General features: G+C 48.9%; 1 protein-coding gene across 1 annotated transcript in view; it reads right to left on the reverse strand.

Annotated features, from left to right (window-relative positions):
* LOC147665684 (autophagy-related protein 2 homolog A-like) overlaps nucleotides 1-25,609 on the reverse strand; it is a gene marked incomplete at its 5' end in the record, with an annotated part of 884,401 nt that overhangs the window by 690,736 nt on the left and 168,056 nt on the right. Inside the window, one exon of the mRNA XM_086949597.1 lies at nucleotides 12,959-13,039. Within this exon, the coding sequence (XP_086805723.1) occupies nucleotides 12,959-13,039 (81 nt within the window). The remainder of the gene's footprint in view (nucleotides 1-12,958; nucleotides 13,040-25,609) is intronic.

Genomic DNA, 25,609 nt, shown 5'->3' on the forward strand with positions numbered 1-25,609 from the left:
TGCAGTCATAGTCACTGTCACTCTGCAGTCACTGTCACTGTCACTGTGACTCTGCAGTCACTGTCACTGTGACTCTGCAGTCACTGTCACTGTGACTCTGCAGTCACAGTCACTGTGACTCTGCAGTCACAGTCACTGTGACTCTGCAGTCACAGTCACTGTGACTCTGCAGTCACAGTCACTGTGACTCTGCAGTCACAGTCACTGTGACTCTGCAGTCACAGTCACTGTGACTCTGCAGTCACAGTCACTGTGACTCTGCAGTCACAGTCACTGTGACTCTGCAGTCACAGTCACTCTGCAGTCACAGTCACTCTGCAGTCACTGTCACTCTGCAGTCACTGTCACTCTGCAGTCACTGTCACTCTGCAGTCACTGTCACTCTGCAGTCACTGTCACTCTGCAGTCACTGTCACTCTGCAGTCACTGTCACTCTGCAGTCACTGTCACTCTGCAGTCACAGTCACTGTCACTCTGCAGTCACTGTCACTGTCACTCTGCAGTCACTGTCACTCTGCAGTCACTGTCACTCTGCAGTCATAGTCACTGTGACTCTGCAGTCACTGTCACTGTCACTGTGACTCTGCAGTCACTGTCACTGTGACTCTGCAGTCACAGTCACTGTGACTCTGCAGTCACAGTCACTGTGACTCTGCAGTCACAGTCACTGTCACTCTGCAGTCACTGTCACTGTCACTCTGCAGTCACTGTCACTCTGCAGTCACAGTCACTGTCACTCTGCAGTCACTGTCACTCTGCAGTCACTGTCTCGGTCACTGCAGTCACTGTCTCTGTCACTGCAGTCACTGTCTCTGTCACTGCAGTCACTGTCACTGTCACTACACAGTCACTGTCACTGTCACTCTGCAGTCACTGTCACTCTGCAGTCACTGTCACTCTGCAGTCAATGACACTCTGCAGTCACTGACACTCTGCAGTCACAGTGACTCTGCAGTCACAGTCACGCTGCAGTCTGCAGTCACTGTCACGCTGAAGTCTTCAGTCACTGTCACGGTGCAGTCTGCAGTCACTGTCACTGCAGTCATGGTCACTGTCACTCTGCAGTCACCATCACTGTCACTCTGCAGTCACTGTCACTCTGCAGTCACTGTCACTCTGCAGTCACTGTCACTCTGCAGTCACTGTCACTCTGCAGTCACTGTCACTCCACATTCTGCAGTCACAGTGACTCTGCACTCTGCAGTCACTGTCACTCTGCAGTCACTGTCACTTTGCAGTCACTGTCACTCTGCAGTCACTGTTCCTCTGCAGTCACTGTCACTCTGCAGTCGCTGTCACTATCACTGTCACTCTGCAGTCACGGTCACTGTCACTCTGCAGTCACTGTCACTGTCACTCTGCAGTCACTGTCACTCTGCAGTCACTGTCACTCTGCAGTCACTGTCACTCTGCAGTCACTGTCACTCTGCAGTCACTGTCTCGGTCACTGCAGTCACTGTCACTGTCACTCTGCAGTCACTGTGACTCTGCAGTCACTGTCACGGTCACTGTGACTCTGCAGTCACAGTCACTGTGACTCTGCAGTCACAGTCACTGTGACTCTGCAGTCACAGTCACTGTGACTCTGCAGTCACAGTCACTGTGACTCTACAGTCACAGTCACTGTCACTCTGCAGTCACTGTGACTCTGCAGTCACAGTCACTGTGACTCTGCAGTCACTGTGACTCTGCAGTCACTGTCACTCTGCAGTCACTGTCACTCTGCAGTCACTGTCACTCTGCAGTCACTGTCACTCTGCAGTGACTGTCACTCTGCAGTCACTGTCACTGTCACTCTGCAATCACTGTCACTCTGCAGTCACTGTCTCGGTCACTGCAGTCACTGTCTCTGTCACTGCAGTCACTGTCTCTGTCACTGCAGTCACTGTCACTGTCACTGCAGTCACTGTCACTGTCACTCTGCAGTCACTGTCACTCTGCAGTCACTGTCACTCTGCAGTCACTGTCACTCTGCAGTCACTGTCACTCTGCAGTCACTGTCACTGTCACTCTGCAATCACTGTCACTCTGCAGTCACTGTCTCGGTCACTGCAGTCACTGTCTCGGTCACTGCAGTCACTGTCTCTGTCACTGCAGTCACTGTCACTGTCACTGCAGTCACTGTCACTGTCACTCTGCAGTCACTGTCACTCTGCAGTCACTGTCACTCTGCAGTCACTGTCACTCTGCAGTCACTGTCACTCTGCAGTCACTGTCACTCTGCAGTCACTTTCACTCCGCAGTCACTGTCACTGTCACTCTGCAGTCACTGTCACTGTCACTCTGCTGTCACTGTCACTCTGCAGTCACTGTCACTCTGCAGTCACTGTCACTCTGCAGTCACTGTCACTGTCACTCTGCAGTCACTGTCACTCTGCAGTCACTGTCACTGTCACTCTGCAGACTCTGTCACTGTCAGTCTGCAGTCACTGTCACTCTGCAGTCACTGTCACTCTGCAGTCACAGTCACTGTCACTCTGCAGTCACTGTCACTCTGCAGTCACTGTCACTCTGCAGTCACTGTCACTCTGCAGTCACTGTCACTCTGCAGTCACAGTCACTCTGCAGTCACAGTCACTGTCACTCTGCAGTCACAGTCACTGTCACTCTGCAGTCACTGTCACTGTCACTCTGCAGTCACTGTCACTGTCACTCTGCAGTCACTGTCACTGTCACTCTGCAGTCACTGTCACTCTGCAGTCACTGTCACTCTGCAGTCACTGTCACTCTGCAGTCACTGTCACTCTGCAGTCACAGTCACTGTCACTCTGGAGTCACTTTCACTGTCACTGTGACTCTGCAGTCACTGTCACTCTGCAGTCACAGTCACTCTGCAGTCACAGTCACTCTGCAGTCACAGTCACTCTGCAGTCACAGTCACTCTGCAGTCACAGTCACTGTCACTCTGCAATCACTGTCACTCTGCAGTCACTGTCACTGTGACTCTGCAGTCACTGTCACTGTGACTCTGCAGTCACAGTCACTGTGACTCTGCAGTCACAGTCACTGTGACTCTGCAGTCACAGTCACTGTGACTCTGCAGTCACAGTCACTGTGACTCTGCAGTCACAGTCACTGTGACTCTGCAGTCACTGTGACTCTGCAGTCACTGTGACTCTGCAGTCACTGTCACTCTGCCGTCACTGTCACTCTGCAGTCACTGTCACTCTGCAGTCACTGTCACTCTGCAGTCACTGTCACTCTGCAGTCACTGTCACTCTGCAGTCACTGTCACTGTCACTCTGCAGTCACTGTCACTCTGCAGTCACTGTCACTCTGCAGTCACAGTCACTCTGCAGTCACAGTCACAGTCACTCTGCAGTCACAGTCACTGTCACTCTGCAGTCACTGTCACTGTCACTCTGCAGTCACTGTCACTGTGACTCTGCAGTCACTGTGACTCTGCAGTCACTGTGACTCTGCAGTCACTGTCACTCTGCAGTCACTGTCACTCTGCAGTCACTGTCACTCTGCAGTCACTGCCACTCTGCAGTCACTGTCACTCTGCAGTCACTGTCACTCTGCAGTCACTGTCACTCTGCAGTCACTGTCACTCTGCAGTCACAGTCACTGTCACTCTGGAGTCACTTTCACTGTCACTGTGACTCTGCAGTCACTGTGACTCTGCAGTCACTGTCACTCTGCAGTCACTGTCACTCGCAGTCACAGTCACTCGCAGTCACAGTCACTCGCAGTCACAGTCACTCTGCAGTCACAGTCACTGTGACTCTGCAGTCACGGTCACCGTCACTCTGCAGTCACTGTCACTGTGACTCTGCAGTCACTGTGACTCTGCAGTCACGGTCACTCTGCAGTCACTGTGACTCTGCAGTCACTGTCACTCTGCAGTCACTGTCACTGTGACTCTGCAGTCACTGTGACTCTGCAGTCACTGTGACTCTGCAGTCACTGAGTCTCTGCAGTCACTGAGTCTCTGCAGTCACTGTCACTCTGCAGTCACTGTCACTCTGCAGTCACTGTCACTCTGCAGTCACAGTCACTCTGCAGTCACTGTCACTCTGCAGTCAGTCACTATCACTCTGCAGTCACTGTCACTGTCACTCTGCAGTCACTGTCACTGTCACTCTGCAGTCAGTCACTCTGCAGTCACTGTCACTCTGCAGTCACAGTCACTGTCACTCTGCAGTCACTGTCACTGTGACTCTGCAGTCACTGTCACTCTGCAGTCACTGTCACTCTGCAGTCACCGTCACTGTCACTCTGCAGTCACTGTCACTGTCACTCTGCAGTCACTGTCACTGTGACTCTGCAGTCACAGTCACTGTGACTCTGCAGTCACAGTCACTGTGACTCTGCAGTCACAGTCACTGTGACTCTGCAGTCACAGTCACTGTGACTCTGCAGTCACAGTCACTGTGACTCTGCAGTCACAGTCACTGTGACTCTGCAGTCACAGTCACTCTGCAGTCACAGTCACTGTCACTCTGCAGTCACTGTGACTCTGCAGTCACAGTCACTGTGACTCTGCAGTCACAGTCACTGTGACTCTGCAGTCACTGTCACTGTGACTCTGCAGTCACTGTCACTCTGCAGTCACTGTCACTCTGCAGTCACTGTCACTCTGCAGTCACAGTCACTGTCACTCTGCAGTCACTGTCACTGTCACTCTGCAGTCACTGTCACTGTGACTCTGCAGTCACTGTCACTGTGACTCTGCAGTCACTGTCACTCTGCAGTCACTGTCACTCTGCAGTCACTGTCACTCTGCAGTCACTGTCACTCTGCAGTCACAGTCACTGTCACTCTGCAGTCACTGTCACTCTGCAGTCACTGTCACCCTGCAGTCACTGTCACCCTGCAGTCACTGTCACCCTGCAGTCACTGTCACTCTGCAGTCACTGTCACTCTGCAGTCACAGTCACTGTCACTCTGCAGTCACTGTCACGGTCACTCTGCAGTCACAGTCACTGTCACTCTGCAGTCACTGTCACTCTGCAGTCACTGTCACTCTGCAGTCACTGTCACTCTGCAGTCACTGTCACTCTGCAGTCGCAGTCACTGTCACTCTGGAGTCACTTTCACTGTCACTGTGACTCTGCAGTCACTGTCACTCTGCAGTCACTGTCACTCTGCAGTCACAGTCACTCTGCAGTCACAGTCACTGTCACTCTGCAGTCACTGTCACTGTCACTCTGCAGTCACTGTCACTGTGACTCTGCAGTCACTGTCACTGTGACTCTGCAGTCACTGTCACTCTGCAGTCACTGTCCCTCTGCAGTCACTGTCACTCTGCAGTCACTGTCACTCTGCAGTCACTGTCACTCTGCAGTCAGTCACTATCACTCTGCAGTCACTGTCACTCTGCAGTCACTGTCACTCTGCAGTCACAGTCACTGTCACTCTGGAGTCACTTTCACTGTCACTGTGACTCTGCAGTCACTGTCACTCTGCAGTCACTGTCACTCTGCAGTCACTGTCACTCTGCAGTCACTGTCACTCGCAGTCACAGTCACTCTGCAGTCACAGTCACTCTGCAGTCACAGTCACTGTGACTCTGCAGTCACTGTCACTGTCACTCTGCAGTCACTGTCACTGTGACTCTGCAGTCACTGTGACTCTGCAGTCACTGTGACTCTGCAGTCACTGTCACTCTGCAGTCACTGTGACTCTGCAGTCACTGTGACTCTGCAGTCACTGTGACTCTGCAGTCACTGTCACTCTGCAGTCACTGTCACTCTGCAGTCACTGTCACTGTGACTCTGCAGTCACTGTGACTCTGCAGTCACTGTGACTCTGCAGTCACTGAGTCTCTGCAGTCACTGAGTCTCTGCAGTCACTGTCACTCTGCAGTCACTGTCACTCTGCAGTCACTGTCACTCTGCAGTCACAGTCACTCTGCAGTCACAGTCACTGTCACTCTGCAGTCACAGTCACTGTCACTCTGCAGTCACTGTCACTGTCACTCTGCAGTCACTGTCACTCTGCAGTCAGTCACTATCACTCTGCAGTCACTGTCACTGTCACTCTGCAGTCACTGTCACTGTCACTCTGCAGTCACTGTCACTCTGCAGCCAGTCACTCTGCAGTCACTGTCACTCTGCAGTCACAGTCACTGTCACTCTGCAGTCACTGTCACTGTGACTCTGCAGTCACTGTCACTCTGCAGTCACTGTCACTCTGCAGTCACTGTCACTGTCACTCTGCAGTCACTGTCACTGTGACTCTGCAGTCACAGTCACTGTGACTTTGCAGTCACAGTCACTCTGCAGTCACAGTCACTGTCACTCTGCAGTCACTGTGACTCTGCAGTCACAGTCACTGTCACTCTGCAGTCACAGTCACTGTCACTCTGCAGTCACTGTCACTCTGCAGTCACAATCACTGTCACTCTGCAGTCACTGTCACTCTGCTATCACTGTCACTCTGCAATCACTGTCACTCTGCAATCACTGTCACTCTGCAATCACTGTCACTCTGCAATCACTGTCTCGGTCACTGCAGTCACTGTCTCAGTCACTGCAGTCACTGTCTCAGTCACTGCAGTCACTGTCTCTGTCACTGCAGTCACTGTCACTGTCACTCTGCAGTCACTGTCACTCTGCAGTCACTGTCACTGTGACTCTGCAGTCACAGTCACTGTGACTCTGCAGTCACAGTCACTGTCACTCTGCAGTCACTGTCACTCTGCAGTCACAGTCACTGTCACTCTGCAGTCACTGTCACTCTGCAATCACTGTCACTCTGCAATCACTGTCACTCTGCAGTCACTGTCTCGGTCACTGCAGTCACTGTCTCGGTCACTGCAGTCACTGTCTCTGTCACTGCAGTCACTGTCTCTGTGACTGCAGTCACTGTCACTGTCACTCTGCAGTCACTGTCACTCTGCAGTCACTGTCACTCTGCAGTCACTGTCACTCTGCAGTCACTGTCACTCTGCAGTCACAGTGACTCTGCAGTCACTGTCACTCTGCAGTCACTGTCACTCTGCAGTCACTGTCACTCTGCAGTCACTGTCACTCTGCAGTCACTGTCACTCTGCAGTCACTGTCACTGTCACTCTGCAGTCACTGTGACTCTGCAGTCACTGTCACTCTGCAGTCACTGTCACTCTGCAGTCACAGTCACTGTCACTCTGCAGTCACTGTCACTGTCACTGTGACTCTGCAGTCACTGTCACTCTGCAGTCACTGTCACTCTGCAGTCACAGTCACTGTCACTCTGCAGTCACTGTCACTGTGACTCTGCAGTCACAGTCACTGTGACTCTGCAGTCACAGTCACTGTGACTCTGCAGTCACAGTCACTGTCACTCTGCAGTCACTGTCACTTTGCAGTCACAGTCACTGTCACTCTGCAGTCACTGTCTCGGTCACTGCAGTCACTGTCTCTGTCACTGCAGTCACTGTCTCTGTCACTGCAGTCACTGTCTCTGTCACTGCAGTCACTGTCTCTGTCACTGCAGTCACTGTCACTGTCACTGCAGTCACTGTCACTCCGCACTCTGCAGTCACAGTGACTCTGCACTCTGCAGTCACTGTCACTCTGCAGTCACTGTCACTTTGCAGTCACTGTCACTCTGCAGTCACTGTCACTCTGCAGTCACTGTCACTCTGCAGTCACGGTCACTCTGCAGTCACGGTCACTCTGCAGTCACTGTCACTCCGCACTCTGCAGTCACTGTCACTCTGCAGTCACTGTCACTCTGCAGTCACTGTCACTCTGCAGTCACTGTCACTCTGCAGTCGCTGTCACTATCACTGTCACTGTCACTCTGCAGTCACTGTCACTCTGCAGTCACTGTCACTCTGCAGTCACTGTCACTCTGCAGTCACTGTCACTCCGCACTCTGCAGTCACTGTCACTTTGCAGTCACTGTCACTCTGCAGTCACTGTCACTCTGCAGTCACTGTCACTCTGCAGTCACTGTCACTCTGCAGTCACTGTCACTGTCACTCTGCAGTCACTGTCACTCTGCAGTCATTGTCACTGTCACTCCGCAGTCACTGTCACTCTGCAGTCACTGTCACTATGCAGTCACTGTCACTCTGCAGTCACTGTCTCTGTCACTGCAGTCACTGTCACTGTCACACTGCAGTCACTGTCTCTGTCACTGCAGTCACTGTCACTGTCACACCGCAGTCACTGTCACACCGCAGTCACTGTCACTGTCACACCGCAGTCACTATCACTGTCACACCGCAGTCACTGTCACTCTGCAGTCACTGTCACTCTGCAGCTACTGTCAGTCACTGTCACTCTGCAGTCACTGTCACTCTGCAGTCACTGTCACTCCGCACTCTGCAGTCACAATCAACACGCACTCTGCAGTCACTGCCACTGTCACTCTGCAGTCACTGTCACTGTCACTCTGCAGTCACTGTCACTGTCACTGTGCAGTCACTGTCACTGTCACTCTGCAGTCACTGTCACTCTGCAGTCACAGTGACTCTGCAGTCACAGTGACTCTGCAGTCACAGTGACTCTGCACTCTGCAGTCACTGTCACTCTGCAGTCACTGTCACTCTGCAGTCACTGTCACTCTGCAGTCACTGTCACTCTGCAGTCACTGTCACTGTCACTGTGCAGTCACTGCCACTGTCACTCTGCAGTCACTGTCACTCTGCAGTCACTGTCACTCTGCAGTCACTGTCACTCTGCAGTCACAGTGACTCTGCACTCTGCAGTCACTGTCACTCTGCAGTCACTGTCACTCTGCAGTCACTGTCACTCTGCAGTCAATGTCACTCTGCAGTCACTGTCACTCTGCAGTCACTGTCACTCCGCACTCTGCAGTCACAGTCACTCCGCACTCTGCAGTCACAGTCACTCCGCACTCTGCAGTCACAGTCACTCCGCACTCTGCAGTCACAGTCACTCTGCAGTCACAGTCACTCTGCAGTCACAGTCACTGTCACTCTCTGCAGTCACTGTCACTCTGCGGTCACTGTCACTCTGCAGTCACTGTCACTCTGCAGTCACTGTCACTGTCACTCTGCAGTCACTGTCACTGTCACTCTGCAGTCACTGTCACTGTCACTCTGCAGTCACTGTCACTCTGCAGTCACTGTCACTCTGCAGTCAATGTCACTCTGCAGTCACTGTCACTCTGCAGTCACTGTCACTCTGCAGTCACTGTCACTCTACAGTCACTGTCACTCTACAGTCACTGTCACTCTGCAGTCACTGTCACTCTGCAGTCACTGTCACTCTGCAGTCACTGTCACTCTGCAGTCACTGTCACTCTGCAGTCACTGTCACTCTGCAGTCACTGTCACTCTGCAGTCACTGTCACTCCACACTCTGCAATCACAATCACTCTGCAGTCACAGTCACTCTGCAGTCACAGTCATTGTCACTCTGCAGTCACAGTCACTGTCACTCTGCAGTCGCAGTCACTGTCACTCTGCAGTCACTGTCACTCTGCTGTCACTGTCACTCTGCTGTCACTGTCACTCTGCAGTCACTGTCACTGTCACTCTGCAGTCACTGTCACTCTGCAGTCACTGTCACTCTGCAGTCACTGTCACTCTGCAGTCACTGTCACTCTGCAGTCAATGTCACTCTGCAGTCAATGTCACTCTGCAGTCACAGTCACTGTCACTCTGCAGTCACTGTCACTCTGCAGTCACAATCACTGTCACTCTGCAGTCACTGTCACTCTCAATCTGCACTCACACTCTGCACTCTGAATCTGCACTCTGAATCTGCACTCTGTCCTCACACTCTGCATTCTGAATCTGCACTCTGAATCTGCACTCTGCACTCACAATCTGCACTCTTCCCTCTGAATCTGCACTCTGCACTCACACTCTGCACTCAGAATCTGCGCTCTGTACTCACTCTGCACTCACAATCTGCACTCACAATCTGCACTCACAATCTGCACTCTGCACTCACAATCTGCACTCTGCACTCACAATCTGCACTCTGAATCTGCACTCTGAATCTGAATCTGCACTCACACTGCACTCTTCCCTGTGATGAACAATGGAGATGATCTTAGGAACGAGAAAGCGTTAGGTGCATGCAGGTAACGATGCGTGTGCATTTGAAAGATGCTCTGTGCTGAAATCAAAGGCTTTGAACACAGTGAAAGTGTTCATTTTAAAATATGATAACTGTCTCTGAACGCGTTATGTAGGAAAGGAGCATAGAGCTGTTAGGCTGAGTTAGAGATTTGTGTGGCGGCAGGTGTGCTTTAAATGTAAATTGAAAATCGATAACGTCAAGTTGAAGCTTCCAAAGTAGAAAGAGAACACAGAAAAGAGAAGCAGAATGGGTTGCAGTGATGGCTGCTTACAGTCTTAATCTTGACTAGGCACAGTGCACATAATATGAGCAGGCTGGGAGAGGCGAGCACCCATAGCCCTGAGCAGGAGAATGGTACACGCGCGCCCGGCATCTGGCTTCAATTACCACGGCCCCGAACAGCTGGTAATTGATGAAATAAAGCCTTCTGGTGCGCGTCTCCGCACCGAATATGCAGGAAGCGGAGCAACTCTACAGACTATGGCCTATTGCGGGCTGGCTTGTAAAAACACAGCCATGCAAGGGACAATTGCCATGCAGCTGCCATAAAGAACGAGCGAAAATCACGCGCTTCTCTGGAATTCGTAGGTTACATTGGCGAAGTCCCTCTCTAGAGGGCTCTGAAGCCACACCCACTTCGTGGGATATAGGCCGAGCCCTAAAAACTGTCTCCTCAAGATAATAAAACCACCAATCACAGCCCCATAAAATGCAAAATACATTATTAAGAGATTTCATGTCACAACCATAACCATATATTCTGGCCTGTAAAAAGCTAGATAAATAACATGGGCTTTATTAAGAAAGATCTCAAAACAACACTGTGCCCACAATTTGTCCATGGATAGCTGGTTACAGCTGGACCTGAGCCTTATTGAGGCCCTTCAAAAGCAATGAACATATAATACAGTATTATTTGAAAGTAATTGTAAAAAGATGAAAGCGGGTCTAACTTGCGTTTTTAAGAATACGAATAATAAATGACTTTCCTGGTACCTCATAAAAACTACAAAACATTAAAAGATGCATCCTACAATCGATTTCGGGCTTTCACCCCTAATCAGCCAGGATAGCTAGAATCCAGTGGAACAGTAAGTCCAGGACCCACGTCTGGGCATACACGCGCACTTAGGGCGAGGATGCAAAAGACACACAATTGATGGACGGAATGCAGTACAAATCAATACATTCACCCCCAGTCAAGAGATCAGAGTTACATCTATCATTCTTTTGCTCACCATGCTCATCAGTTTGGACCTGGCTATATGCAAATCAGTCTTGACTCTGTGCCTCATAGGAACAGTTCAGCCTGAACTGCCAAGCCAGTTCCTCCCTGGACAGGAAACAAACATCCCAGGACCGGTTTCGGGCTTTCACCCCTAATCAGCCAGGATAGCTTGAATCCAGTGGTACAGTAAATCCAGGACCCACGTCTGGGCATACACTGCACACTTAGGGTGAGGAAGCAAAAGACACACAATTGATGGACGGAATGCAGTACAATTCAAAACATTCACCCCCAGTCAAGAGATCTGGGTTAAATCCATCATTCTTTTGCTCACCATGCCACCCCAGTTCGGCTGTATTTAAATCAGTCTTGACCCTGAGCCTCATGGGAACATTGTGGGCTATGAAGGATGATGTACCCTGTGCTAAGTAGAGTAACCAGCTCAAAAAAAGTGTTTGCAACAACTTGCAATGCATCATGCTTCATGTAGCCCCATATCCCATCCCCATAAATAACCTTGGAGATACATGCAGTCTTATAAATTTGCAGGAGGGCCCGATGAGTTTACTGCTCAGTCTAGAGGCAACATTAAAAACAGCTGCAATAGCCTTTACTAAGTCCCCTATCTTGTGACTAATCAGAGGGCCCCAGTTCAAAGCAGCATCAAACACTACCCCCAGGTAGGAGAAAACGTTGGTCCTGGGGACCGGCACAACCCCTACCGAAAATGTGTTGGCGTTAGCTGGGCGGAGGCCCACCTGCATTACGAAAGACTTTCTATTGTTGACCAGTAAGTCCAAGTCCTCCATAAAAAGAACAAAGGAGTCCAGCAAGGATTGTAAACTCCTCGCTGTCCTTGCCATAAGGACAATGTCGTCTGCGTACAATAGGACGGGTAAGCTTCGACTTCCCACCTGGGGACAATCAGGTTTTGATTTCAAGTGGGCCTGCTCCTGGTTATTATCATACAAGTTAATGAGAAAAGAGACCAAAATGCACCCTTGAAGGACCCCTCTCTGGATAGGGAACTCACAAGTGACTTTAAGATCTTTAGATTATCAAACTACTGCTTTGGTGTCTCTGTGAAGTTCCCTTAAGAACAAGACAATGTCTTTATCGATACCAATAGAGAACAATGAAAGCAGTCAAATGTGGACGATAAGTCCATGAAGGCTATGTAGATAATGCCAGAACGAGTGATGATGTACTTATTAACATTCATGTAAAGATTTAAACGCTGGTCCACTGTATAACAACCAGGGCGAAAACCATATTGGACATTGGCAAGAATATTGTTAACATCTAACCAGGTCTAAAGTCTGTCTAATACCATACATCCCACCACCTTAACCAAGGTCACAATGATTTTTAGGCATTGGCAACTAAGCTATTTGACCAGAATCACAGGATTTTGAGGAGATGCCAAGACTAGAACCTGGTTCTCTAGTTAAAAAATCGACAGCCCTGCCGTAAGGCAACACCCTCTCTCCAATTGATGATTCCCTTTCTACAATTGCTAAATTAGGTAGAATCATGGAGTGCTTACCTTTGTGTACAAGTTGCAATTGGTCTGAGCTGTAGTGCTTATCCGCGTGTGCCAGTTCTGTTAGATCTAGGCCATACAACCATGACAGGGACAACATCACTCAATACATGCCATGTTGCACTGTGCAAGTACAATAACCAAGATTCAATATCATGTCAAGGCTGCTTAGATTGGTTGCAAAAATGTTCAGCTTACCTGCGTGTGCCAACTCTGGTTGGCTAGTGCCATATGATGTCGTATGGTTGCTCCTTCCAGACGCAAGGCCACCAAAAACTCCTAAAATCAAAATTGTAAAGCTAATGAAGAAGCAGACCATATGATGTAACTTTTGCAGGAATAACCATCAACTTTTTTGAGCATATGTAAAATGCAAATCTATTGTTTTGTCACGCGCTTCTCTGTGATATCACATTCAAGTTTCAATATTTATTTATAAATCAATATTTTCATGAAACATTGTTTATTTTAGTACCGATCACCAATTTCCATAAAACAATAATTTCAACCAAAGCACTATTATAAGTATTCTATTAAGTTTCAACCCCAGATCCCATTAAAATTATCTATACATACACAAACCTTGAAGCTATTCACATGAAAACAAATTTCCCATTAAAATTGAAGTTATGCTGTACCTTTTACCATATGTATGATCTAATCAAAAATAGAGTCCACTGATAAAAATAGAAGTCATCTACAGGTTTAAATTACACTCATTCGAATTACTTTATGTTTCATGCCAATTCCAGGTCCAAGGAGCAACAATATATGAGCAAAAGTACACTAGTTAGAATAAAATGCTAACATAGCCAAATTAATGTTCTGTTCACGGCGTCTATTAAAGGTACAGATATCATTAGCTTTATTGCTTAGCAGACATCAGTCATGGAAGACCCATGTCCATTCCATAGATCTTATTACAGCACAGTTTTAAAAAAGATCCAGCCGGAGCAGTAAGCACACCCAGGCTGCCCATAGCCTGTCACAATGATGCAATGCAGGGTTGTGATTGGACTGACCGCCGTGGGTCGTCGCTCAGACAGGCAGTGGGAGCCCAGGCGGCAATACAGCCTGGGTGAAGAAAATGCAGAATGCGCGTGAATGTTTGGTCGGCCCAAGAAGGCCGGCCAAATATTCATGCGCACTTACAGAGTGTACCTACCACTCCATCCCTGCTCTGAGAGCAGAGTAATCCCGATGCGCAGAGATACTCAGCTCAGGAGGAACAAATAAAATAATAATATCCTTGATTCATTATCATTTTATTTTTTGTCTATTTCACTGCTAAAAAGCAGTGGGGAGAATCTCCTCCTGCGTAGCGGAGGAACCGCCACTGGGTTTCGCCTTACACAGTGGCAAACTGAGGCGAAAACTAGTGTAGAGGTACAGTAAAACAGGCATTCTGCATATCGCAATGAGAACCACACAACCCAATTCTACTTGAGATGAAAAGTGCAAAATTCAGCTCGTGCAGCGAGGAGTCCCTGTGCATGCACTGCCTCTCCCTGCCCATGGAGATGCACTTTCCGATTAAAGCAAATGCCTATGCCAGTGCCTTTATTGTGCCTGTGCCCTACCGTATCAGAACACCTGACAGCCTCCGCTCTTCTCCCCCAGGCAGGCACTTAGGCCGGTTCCCCTCCAGCAATCACAGTCCATCTTGATTATCCAAAAGCCATCCCTCTGCACACCTGCTTGCTTCCCCTTTCCCAGGCTGGACAAGGAACTCCCCCCAACCCACCCCTGGCAGCGCTAATCTGGAGCTGAGTGAAGCCAGAAGAGGAGAGAAAGAAGGTTGCTGTGCCCAAGGAAAAGCAGGTTGCCGAGGCCATGGAAAGAGTTGAGAAGATACGTTCCACTCACCACCCACACACCTGCCTTTCCCCCCATACTCCCATATTTCCCAGAGGGGCTCCTGTCCCTTCATGGTAGTCTCCATTGGGTAGTGCCTGAGGCCAGGGGTGGAAAAAACAGGAAAAAGAAGACGCACCAGAGCAGCAGCAGGAGTTGGGAAGAAAGTAAAGAATAAAAAGTTTCAGCACTGTACAGCTGCACGAGTGACTGTGCCTCTGTGTACACAAATGTGCATGTGCGTGCACCTGTGCATGTCTGTATATGTGCATGTATATCTGTGGGTGCGTGAGAGAATGTCTGTGTATGGATGAGGAGGAAGTGTTTTGTCTACTGCCATGGCCTATGAAAAGCAGTACCGGGTCAATGGTGATAATCCATGACAATATGCAGGCACAGGCACAATGGTAGATACAGGGTCTGGCACAATGGTTGTAATCCTGATAAAATGCAGGCCCTAACACAGTTGCCATAACCCCTGGAAACAAGCTCACCTTAGAATCCTGGTTGTAAACTGAGACTGGTAAAGATGAAACAGTAATACATCGTAAAACCTAGTCTATCTCTGGTGGCCTTTGTGTGAAACAGGTGATCCCTTACAACTTGCTGGCCCTGGCATAACGTTGGTAATCAGAGGCAACATAGTGGCACAATAGTGGTAATCCCTGGAAACATGCAGACCATGAGGCATCAGTGGTTATTACAGGCCACATGCAGACTCTAGCACAATGGTGGTAATCCCAGTAACATACTTGCTCAGGCACAACAGCAGTTTTTTTTTTAAATGTTGCTCCTAGCACAATGTTGGTAAACCCTGGCAACATGCTGGCCGCGACACAATGGTGGTGATTCTTGGTAAAATGTTGGCTCTAGTACAATGAACATAATCCCTGGAAAATGCCACAGAGATGACGCCTGCAACCTCAACTTCACCAGAAAGGTCACAACTCAACATCCATGTATGCAGCAGAAGGGTCTGGGGATTGTGGGGAGTGGGGTGTGTTAAAAGCAAAACTACAATTGTGAACATTACCTGCGCCATCTTGTCTGATGGAAGTTCCTACGTGCACATAAACTGCAGTCATTCTGACCAACCTGGTATGTGAGCTGGGGGCTATAAACTATTGCCACGACAAACATCAACTTGCTGCCACAAACTCGTTTTTCCTCTCATCTGTTATTATTATTATTATTATGTTTCTTATATAGCGCCGGAATCGACCCCCGAAGGGGTATCTCCGCTATTGCCTTGGGAACCCCTTCCTGGCTTTTTCCCTATGAGACAGCCCCTACATGGCATCCCCAAGGTGAAAGCCAGGCATCCCGCCGCGGGGGGCCGTTGTGGAGATTAAGCAAGCTTAATACCCAGAGTTGCAGAGTGTGAACCCATGATTAGGTCAGGCACTGAAGCGAGAATTATCGAGTCCATGGATATTTTGAGCTCAAGACCCTGCCGCGTCGGGAATTGAACCCTGGTCCCGGGTCTGACCTCTGCTTCAGGGTCTGCCTGCTCTAACCAGTGAGCCACACTTCTCCACCAGGAGGCAAACCCATGGACACCCTTACACAAACAGGTTCCAAATACCAAACAGACTATTGCAAACATGGTTTATTGCACTGCACACAGCAAGACTTGTTTTTGCCAACAATGGGACCTGTTTTTATCAACAGAACGGACTCTTAGATCTGGCCGGTCTCACATGTTTTAGACCCTGATGCAAGGTCCAGCTGCAAGAATAAATTGTCTGTTTTGACCTGGGTGGGAGGAGAATTAATGTTGGGCTTGTGTAACCATGTGGATGGAACAATGTTGGGCTTGTGTAACAAACCTGCCGGGGGTGGAGACTCCAAGCCTGTAACCAGGATAAATAAACAAATGCATTGTGTCAAACCTGTATAAATGGAGAGCCAGAAGGAGTTGCCAGCAGAACACCTCCCTAAAGACATCCTGGTGTCTGCAGTTGACGTTCTCTCCTCTAGAGAGTAATAAACCTTTTTCTTGTCTTCCCGTTTCCAGCGCTTGCCTCATTATTTTTGATAACGAACCCAAGGTGAATTAGAGGTGGGACCCTGCCACCGGGCAGCATTGGGGGTCTTAGGAGACTCGCTCCTTTTCACAGGTGGAGGATGTAACCATGTTGATGCATGAACAGTTCCACTCTGCAGGGGAGAGGATGGGGTGTAGAATGCTAAGAGGAAACAGTTTAGCCTACCAGATCTTTCTTGTCAAGTCTGAGGCAGTCATTCACAGGATCCTTTAAAGAAGTGGGATCAGCAGAGATTCGTACAGCAGACCCAGAGATCAGTTAAAACGGAAGACATTCCTGAGGTAACCATTCAGAGGGTAGTACATGGCACAGAACTGAAAACACTCCCTGTAAAGAGAGGTGGTGAATCAAATCCACAATTTGAAACCGCAATTCAATTTGTGGATTTTCGGGGGGAGGTCACATCAGTCACCTTGGTGTGTAGCTGCAACTCATTCTCCAGGGGGGCCGAATAAGTATGGTAGGGAGTGGCTACCAAGAAGAATGCCCATTGAGGCGCCCATTTCCATAGGTGAATCACTTCCAGCACAGGATCCAGGACCCCACACTGCCCTTCTTATATGTTGATAAAAATTATTAGAATTTGGAAATTGCTCCCTGAGGCGGAAGGAAGAAAAGTATTCAAGGCAAGGCAAATCACCAAAAGCTCTAGCACATGTATATGTAGGTGCTGCTCCAAAATGGGCCAAAGGCTCTACACCATCATGTTGCCCACATCTCCACCACATCTCTATCAAGAGGCACACATGATCATAGTAGCTTGAGCCTGCAGAGGGTTGAAAGGGTAACAGGAGAGAAGGTTGAACAAATCTATTAATGAGTGCAGAATCTGATGCAGCAACTTGCAAATCTGCACCTGCACCTGAACCACAAGACTGCCTTGGTTTTTGCAACTATTGCCTCCACTGGCACTGTTGCAGGGCCCTCACTTGCCATCTTGCATGAGGCACTAACAGGATGCCTTAGACATGAGGATTAATGGGGGCAAGGCTTGATCCTCCATCCAGATAATGAAGTCTCCAAAGACCAACATGGAGGAATGGCTAAGTATTAAAGGTGCTAGAAATATCACCAGGAATATTACCACTGTTTAAGCAGTAGAGGGAGGGTAGTAACAATGTACGCCAGAGAGAAACTCCTGCTGGTGTATATAGAGTGTAGGAGAGTAGGGTCTGCAATCCTATGATCACCCCAGATTTTTGCTTTTTGCTTCACTGGTTTACGACTTCTCTGGCTGTGGGCCTGCTAATCAGACCCACAGCCTTGCTGTTCTCTCACTAAATTGACACGTGTACCTTAGGTGCATTATCCAATTGGTACTGGGCCACCTTATCAGACCCTGTAACTCAGGGCATAGGTGTACCCAGGGCCTACCAGGGGCTGCAGCATGTATTATGCCACCCCTGGCTGGCCATCTAAATCTGACACAACTGGCTGCAAGACAGCTGGGGCAAGGTATTGTAATCACCCCTTGCTGTAGATATAGTATACCTATAGCTAACCCTAAAATGGACACCCGTATTCCTATCAGTCACTCCTATGGCAGGCCTTGACAATCCTGAAGGCAGAGTGCTTGGAATCGTGTGAGATGGTGCTCTGGCATGAGCTGAGCCCGTTTGCAGCTTGCGGAACCAAGGCCTAATAGCTGTTCCATGATAACGCATACCATATACTCTTAAGTGCATTATAATCCTCGCGGTTATATGCCAACTCTGGTATCGCTTTATCAAAACATGTCGAGTAAGGTGTCATACGAATTGGAATACTAACCCCACGCCAATTCTGGCGACGGGGTTAGCATTCCACCCTTCTAGAGGGACACGACATGTATGTAACTGTGAACCCCGGTTAAAGTTAACTCAAGCCTCAGCATCACAAAATGGATGCTGCCACCACAGACACAAGTCTGACCTCCTGCTGATGGGAGTCCTTCCAGCGAGGGAGGCTTGGACAAAGGGTTTCCTGTCAGGGGCAGTGCTAGCACCATCCCAGACAGGGTTTTGTGTATCCTGGGTAGGCAGGGCTGAATAGGAAGGTGACTGCAAGTGGCACCCCGGTGCTCACTATGCATCTGCCAGCTAGAACCAGTTCCAGGGGCACACCAGCCCCTGAGCTGGGGAAAGTCCGGCATGGGAGAGGGGTGTAACCACCCCCCTTACTGGTCCCACCCATGGGCAGGACCTAGTCGCGTGCCAGCCCCTTTTCCTAGTATAAAGATAGGAGCGGGCCCCCTTCCAAATTAGATCATCTTTGAATCCTGAAACTACTTTCTACGAAAGGAACTCTCGACTTCTTCTCAAGATTTCTCCCTTGTGACTAAGGAGTAGTCACCCTGCACCCGCAGGCACCATCTAAGAACACTGCGGTTTGCTGCACGTCCTTCCTCAGGAATCCGACCGACCAGCACGACGAGACCCGGCTTCCCTGGCACCTCTGACCTCTACCTACATCATCAGCCCAGCTGAGATCCGTGGGTGTGACGAGACCTCGAGGGACCGGCCATCTTCAGAACTGCACGACGCTTATCCAGCACGACCGCCGAGGGATCCTCGAGTGAGTGCTTTGGGGTGAGAGAAGCCCCAACCCTGAGCAGCTCCAGCACCGAAGTCCAGCCTCCCAGCATCCACCAGATCTGCGTGGGGCCCTTCTGCTCTTTGCTGCTCACCGCGTTGTCTGGCTACTAGCCTGCTGGCTTGTGGCCTTCCCGACGACGACTGACGACATCAACACCGCTGGTCTGGTTGCTCCAGACTGGCCCTTGCTCCCCTCCAACAGAGGAGCACCCCGGACCCTCCTGGTCCACTCCAGACGCCATTTTAAGTCCACCGCGTGGGCTTGCATTTGCCAAGACTTGTTGCCCCAATCCTGGGTCCAGCGACGTCGACAGCAGATACCATCGTGGGACAGCTCGCACCTCCATCCTGGTCGCCAACAACGCCTCCTGGTCCGTGAGACTGCAGAGCCCAGCGTCGCCCACTCACCTGGTCGAGGTGACTCCATCCGGTACCATCCTGGTGCCCATCTAATCACTGGCTAGTGATTCAGAACTTGGTCCCCTCTGCTTACAGGTGTCTTCCATCTACGATCCAGGCTTGGATCACTCCGAATCTCTTCACTGGTCGCCTGCCAGCAACTTCTTCTTTCAGGCTCCATAGACTGCAACGAGTATTCCCGACGTCTTTCCAGACCTATGCATCCGCAGCCCCTGGGCTAGGTAAACTCAGCATTTCGGTGCTCCAGCATAGCTTTGCTATCCAAAGGTCCAGATCCTTTTTCGTTTCAGCTCTACCTAGTCGGATTCGTCCGATAACACTAACTTTACGAAATCTAGCATCCATAGACTTTGTCCCGCATCCCGCGTGAGAGTGCACACTCTGCACCCGATCTCCCTAGGCCTCCTGCTAGTAATCTGAAGGTTCAGTAGTCAAGTCCTAGCGATCCTAAAGCCTATTAGAGTAGTACTTACCTGCTAGTAATTTCGCATTCCACTTTTAGAGTATATGGGTTTTCGTGCCCCTCGGGCATTTGTGTAAATTGTGCGAACTTGAGTATTTTCATAAGAGCTTTGTATTGTGCTTAGCACCCTGTCCTCATAAAGAGTCCAGGGTTGTTGTGTTCTAAATAAATATCTGTTTATTTTCATAACAACTTGTGTGGTGTCCTTTCACTTGGTGTTCAAGGGGTATATGTGATGGTATAACAGCTGGCTTAACACGCCCTCTAGAGCTTAGCCTGAAGACTGCTCGTATCCACGCTACTAGGATAGCTGGTCTATAAGGTTGACTTACAACCAATCATCAATAAGGGTTGTTTGGACTGATACATAGTGTTCACTAGAATAGTGAGCACTGCATATCAGGCCAACTTCTCACATAGAGGCCTGGGAAAAAGATATCCAGTCTGCTTCCATGAGATAATCATTCATTGTGCTGATCCCGAAAAGCATCCCATGGCAGCCGGCTCGTTTTGCCCGATGTCTATGTTGAATATAGTTAAATAAATACTCAGCTACGTACAGGTGGCAAGACTATTGCCATTTCTATCACAAATAATCCATGCGGACCAGTCAGGACGTATTCCCCGATGCAATACGCTGTAATCTCCGAAGCCTGGCCCATGTTTTACACGCCTCAGCATCTAGAGGAAGACTCATAAACCCTCACCTATTTGGATATAGAGAAGGCATTTGATTCTGTTAGTTGAGACTATATTTTGCAGGTACTAACCACAATGGAATTGGGGGACAATTGAATTAAATGGGTTTGGTTATTGTATACGGGCACAGTTGTGAGAGTGCGTACTCATTTGAAAAACCATTCTGCACAACTGGGGTATCCAGGTCAGCAATACTACTCTCGTAGTCTTTCTTTATGCGGATGACGTCATGCTTTATCAGCGTCAGCCTGATATATCAGTTCTGATTCTATTTAATGTTATGCAGGAATTTGGTGAATATTCAGGCTTGAATGTCAATAAAACCAAGTCAGCCCTATTCCCAATCGGGTTGTTGGTGAGATTGTCTGTAGTGCAGTTGCCAAAAAAAGACATAATGTGGAAACTCAATATTGTCAAATACCTGGGGGTATTTATGTTGCGCATGCGGAGCAGCAGTTCCACGACTTGAATCTGGCGAGGTTTATACGAAATCTTCGACCTTCAATCAATTTTTAGAATTTGCTGCAGCTGTCTCTCATAGGAAAGAAAGCCCTTATTAAAATGATAGTACTACCCAGGTGTTTGTATGTGCTACAGGTAGCAATGTATGAGGTCCCATACCGGATGTTTAAGGGGCTGGACAGTCTTTTGTTTCAGTTGCTTTGGGAGGCGATCATATGCTTTCTGACTTATATCTCGCGGACCGTTTAATTACGATGCAAGATGCCACCGAGGTGTTTGGACTCAGAATTGGGCAGGTCTTGCAGTATGTAAAAATAGCAGTCACAGCTCGGCAACTGAGGCCGATGTTCCCTGAGGCCCCTAAACCCATGCCCACCTTAGTCACTATCCTCTCCCAGGATGGAGGCCGTAGACACATAGCACACATATACCGGGCAGAGCATCAAGTGGAGCCACTCCAGCTCGAAGACTCATGGCAGCAGGCGTGTGATATGGCCTGGACTCCTGGTTGGGCAAAAGTTAATGAGACAGTCCGGACAGTCTATAGAAAGCCTTGGTTCCAATTTGTTTAATATGACTATGTGCACTTAGCCTATTTATCTCCATGGAGACTTTACGCCATCTATCTCAACAGGTCCTGCATGTTCCCCAGGTGTGGTCAGGATATAGCTGACTTCATATACATAGTGTGGCACTGCTCTGCCATTGCAATCTACTGGGCAGAAGTGTTATACCACATTAAGTCTGCCACAAGTTTGGAGGTTTCAAATACAATTAAACAATGCCTGCTGGGCCTGATTCCAGTTAACGTCAAATAGAAACTAAGCATGCAATTTGAGACTCTAGGCCTTGTTGTGACCAAGAGGCGTATTGCAATATGATGGCTTAGTCCTTGCTCCCTAACATACAGAACTGGAGGAAGGGCATTATTGATTGGGTTGGCGCTGAGGAGATGCACAAGGATAGAAGATAAGCTCTGAGACGACTTGCTCTCCCAGGTGGTGATGACGCAGGCACTGCCCGCCTTGTCAGAGGAGGATGTCGCGGAATGAAGGTCTCCTTATCTGGCAAGGTGGGATAACTGCAGTACTGAGGGGGCATAGACGTGACAGAGTAGCACTAACCAGAGGGGATTTATACCATATAAGATGACAGGGGCTGTATCCCCCATACTGTGAAACCTAGCTGAGGATCCAACAAGCTTATACTTCTGATTGCACACATTGTGACTGCTATATCATGTGTAAGCTACAAGGGGGGATGGAGTGGGAAGGGGGAACTTCTCTTGGAACTTGTAGAGGTGTGGTGAAGCCACCCCCATCGCGGAACAACCAGACCGCTCCAGCATGGCGACGGAGTGCATCCCGACCAGAAGTGGGGTATGCGGTCTAGCCGTTTCAGCCGGGGTCCCAGCGACAGAGAATCCGGGAGGCGGAGCAGAAGAACAGGCTCTTATGTCGGACACGGAGAACAACAAGATGCTGACAGAAGTACAGAAGAGAGTCCGGAAACATCGAGGATCGGAGTACAAGACGACTACCCTGGGAGCAGGAGCCGCCATCGCCAGGACCCAGAAGAGGGAGGCTACACCAAGACCAACAGCTCGAGGAGCAACACCCAAAGTCTGGTGCTCCAACAGGAGAGGTGGAGGCCGTGACTCCCCACCACGTGTCCCTGGAGGGTCGTGAGTGCAAGCAAGTGCTGGGGTTCTTTTCTTTTAAATGCTGGTGGGCGGGAATGCGGGGCACCTTGCTATAAAACACGGTGACCCCTTCCTACCCCTCCAGACACATCACGCAGCACGGGTGACTGTAGCACTACCACCCCCCCCTTCTTTCTTTTTGTCTTACTACAAGGATAGCAGAGTTCTTTTTTTTGTGTGTTTGTTCTTCCCCTCCCCATTTCTATTCCTGATGGTAAACCTTGAGTGGAAACGGAGTTAACCCTTCCTGAAGAGCAAGCCGGACCTGGAGACAGAGGGAGCGGATGAGCCTCCTACCTTTAAGACTTTATATTGACTGAGCCCAGTATAGACCGTCCTGAAACTGGTCATGGGGACAAGACATTCCCCATTTATTTTTGTTGTTGTTTTGGAAGAACTCAGAGCAATTCCTGAAATAGAACAATAATAAAGAAAAAACCTGTTACCCTCATACTTTCGGCCTTGCTTCGGATATTTACTATTGTGCTCGGAGGGACAGTACCTTCTCTGGCAGGTGCAACAGACCACAAGAGGCATTGTTAAATATATGTTATGTCCGTGCAGGGCTAAAGACGGTGGACTGGAACAGGCAATCCGTTAAAATATGAATAGACATAATGCATACAGATTGAACGTGGACCAATACTGTGACACCCACATGGACATGTGATGACTAACTCATGCGCTGTTTCCCTCTCCGCTACAACAATTTGTATTCAGTCATGGTTAAATGTTTTTAAATGCAAAGACAAAAAAAAAAAGAACAATACACCAGAGATTTTAAATGCATGTGTAAATGGTTCCAATGTAGGGGACCTCTAAAATATTCTTTAAACAAGATAACAAATCCACGTCCTGTGTATTTATGTGTGGAAAGCCTTGCACCCCTGATGGCAGGGTAGCATAAGATCAGCGGCAGACGCCTCTGAAGTTCAGTCCTCTATTATAAACAACAGATATAATTTGTAACTGGGCAATAGTTCATTTAGATTTATTGGATGCTTAACTATTGAATGGGTATTAATGCACACTTAAGAAACAAGTTTTGCATCAACAGATTTAGACTGAGCCACTGGCAAGGGCTGCAGTCAAGTTGTATGAGATGGAAGCATGGAAGTATGCAAGAAGGCTAAAGATGCTCCAAATTAGGACTATTATCTGAAAAGGGGGCAGTAGGATATGCAGCGATATCATTTGCAGGATTAAGAGAAAGCAGAGTTTATTGAGGATAGCTGATATAGTTTGAAATTACCAAAGACTTTCTGTAAAAATTCAGCCGTGAAGAGGCAGCTTTGTGCACCAGCTCCATGTCTGTGTGCGCTCATTGGCATTAGTAGGTGGCATTTGTTGTAGGTTACAAGCAAGCCTTTTATTTCACTGGGCATTTCTCAGTTGGGCTGAAGCCTTCAGAGGCCAGTTTTGAAAGCCCAGGGCAACTCCTGGAGCCTCTGTCACTTTCCACATCACCCTGAGGAGCACTTACCTGCCGGCATAACTCCCTCGGTTATACTAGCACCTACCTTGGCACCTGCAGTTCCACTGCCAGGCCTTTCCCTGTGTGATGGCATTGTCTCCAGGTAGAAATGTATTCCCTGTAACGCGTTGGGACGACCACTGTTGAGAAAAATGTTTAGGAGAGAACCCTTAAAGATTTCCAGAATGCGTACGATCAATATGGGCTGCCGGCAGGTGAATTTCTCACATATGGACAGAACTGTCCTACACTGCAATAGGTTTGGTAGGCTCAGTGTAAGGAAGCCTGCACATACGGTGCTCTACAAATGCTCCACGCAATAGGGCATGAAAGGAGGCTCATTTCTATATAAGGGGATCCTAGAACATGCTGAAGTGACGCTGCTGTCTTTTAATAAGGCCTGGATTGAAGCTACACTTATCTTTTAATAACAAGGAGTTGCAGACTATGTTGGAATAGCCCTCCAAGACCATACAGAATGTCCACTTCAAATTCATACAAGACAACATACTCCAAAAGGCTAACCTCAGTCAATTGAAGCGTCAGAAACCTTTCCAAATGATTTCTCAGAATGCTCAAGATATTACACCATGCCTGAGGCACATGCTTTAAAGCAGCACATGGCTGTTTCTCTTTTGGTCAGGGGTTCTGACCACACTGTCTGAGATCACTGATAGATCAGTTCCGAACACCCCTAGCTAGGGATGTCCTTTTTGGGATTTATCCTCAGCCTTAGAAGGCTAAATCGACAAGTAGTTTTTGGGATTTAGCACTCTTTCTTGACAAGAGGCCCTAACAAGATGATGGAGGTCCTCGGCTCCAACTTTCCTTGCCCTGGCAGTCAGATTTACCACACTTGGCGCTGACAGAAAGCTCCTCCTTCAGGAGAGAAGAGAAGTGTGTACTCTGATGTACCCGGATTGCAGCCCTATGGGATGCATTTATGCAGGAGCACAAGATTTTGGTCTCCAATGACCGCCCCCCCTATAAACTAATGCTCCACCTTAGTAACTGTCCCCCTCAGGAGGTGTCCCTTTTACTTTCCCCCTTCCCTCGTCCCATTCTTTTATGCACACCACTGACACCAGTATTAACTTACCCGCCTGTGTTGGTCGGCAAGATCTCATCATAGCTAGCCACACATGAATACCTTA

This window comes from Lissotriton vulgaris, unplaced genomic scaffold, assembly GCF_964263255.1.
Source record: "Lissotriton vulgaris unplaced genomic scaffold, aLisVul1.2 SCAFFOLD_672, whole genome shotgun sequence".
NCBI lineage: Eukaryota > Metazoa > Chordata > Amphibia > Caudata > Salamandridae > Lissotriton > Lissotriton vulgaris.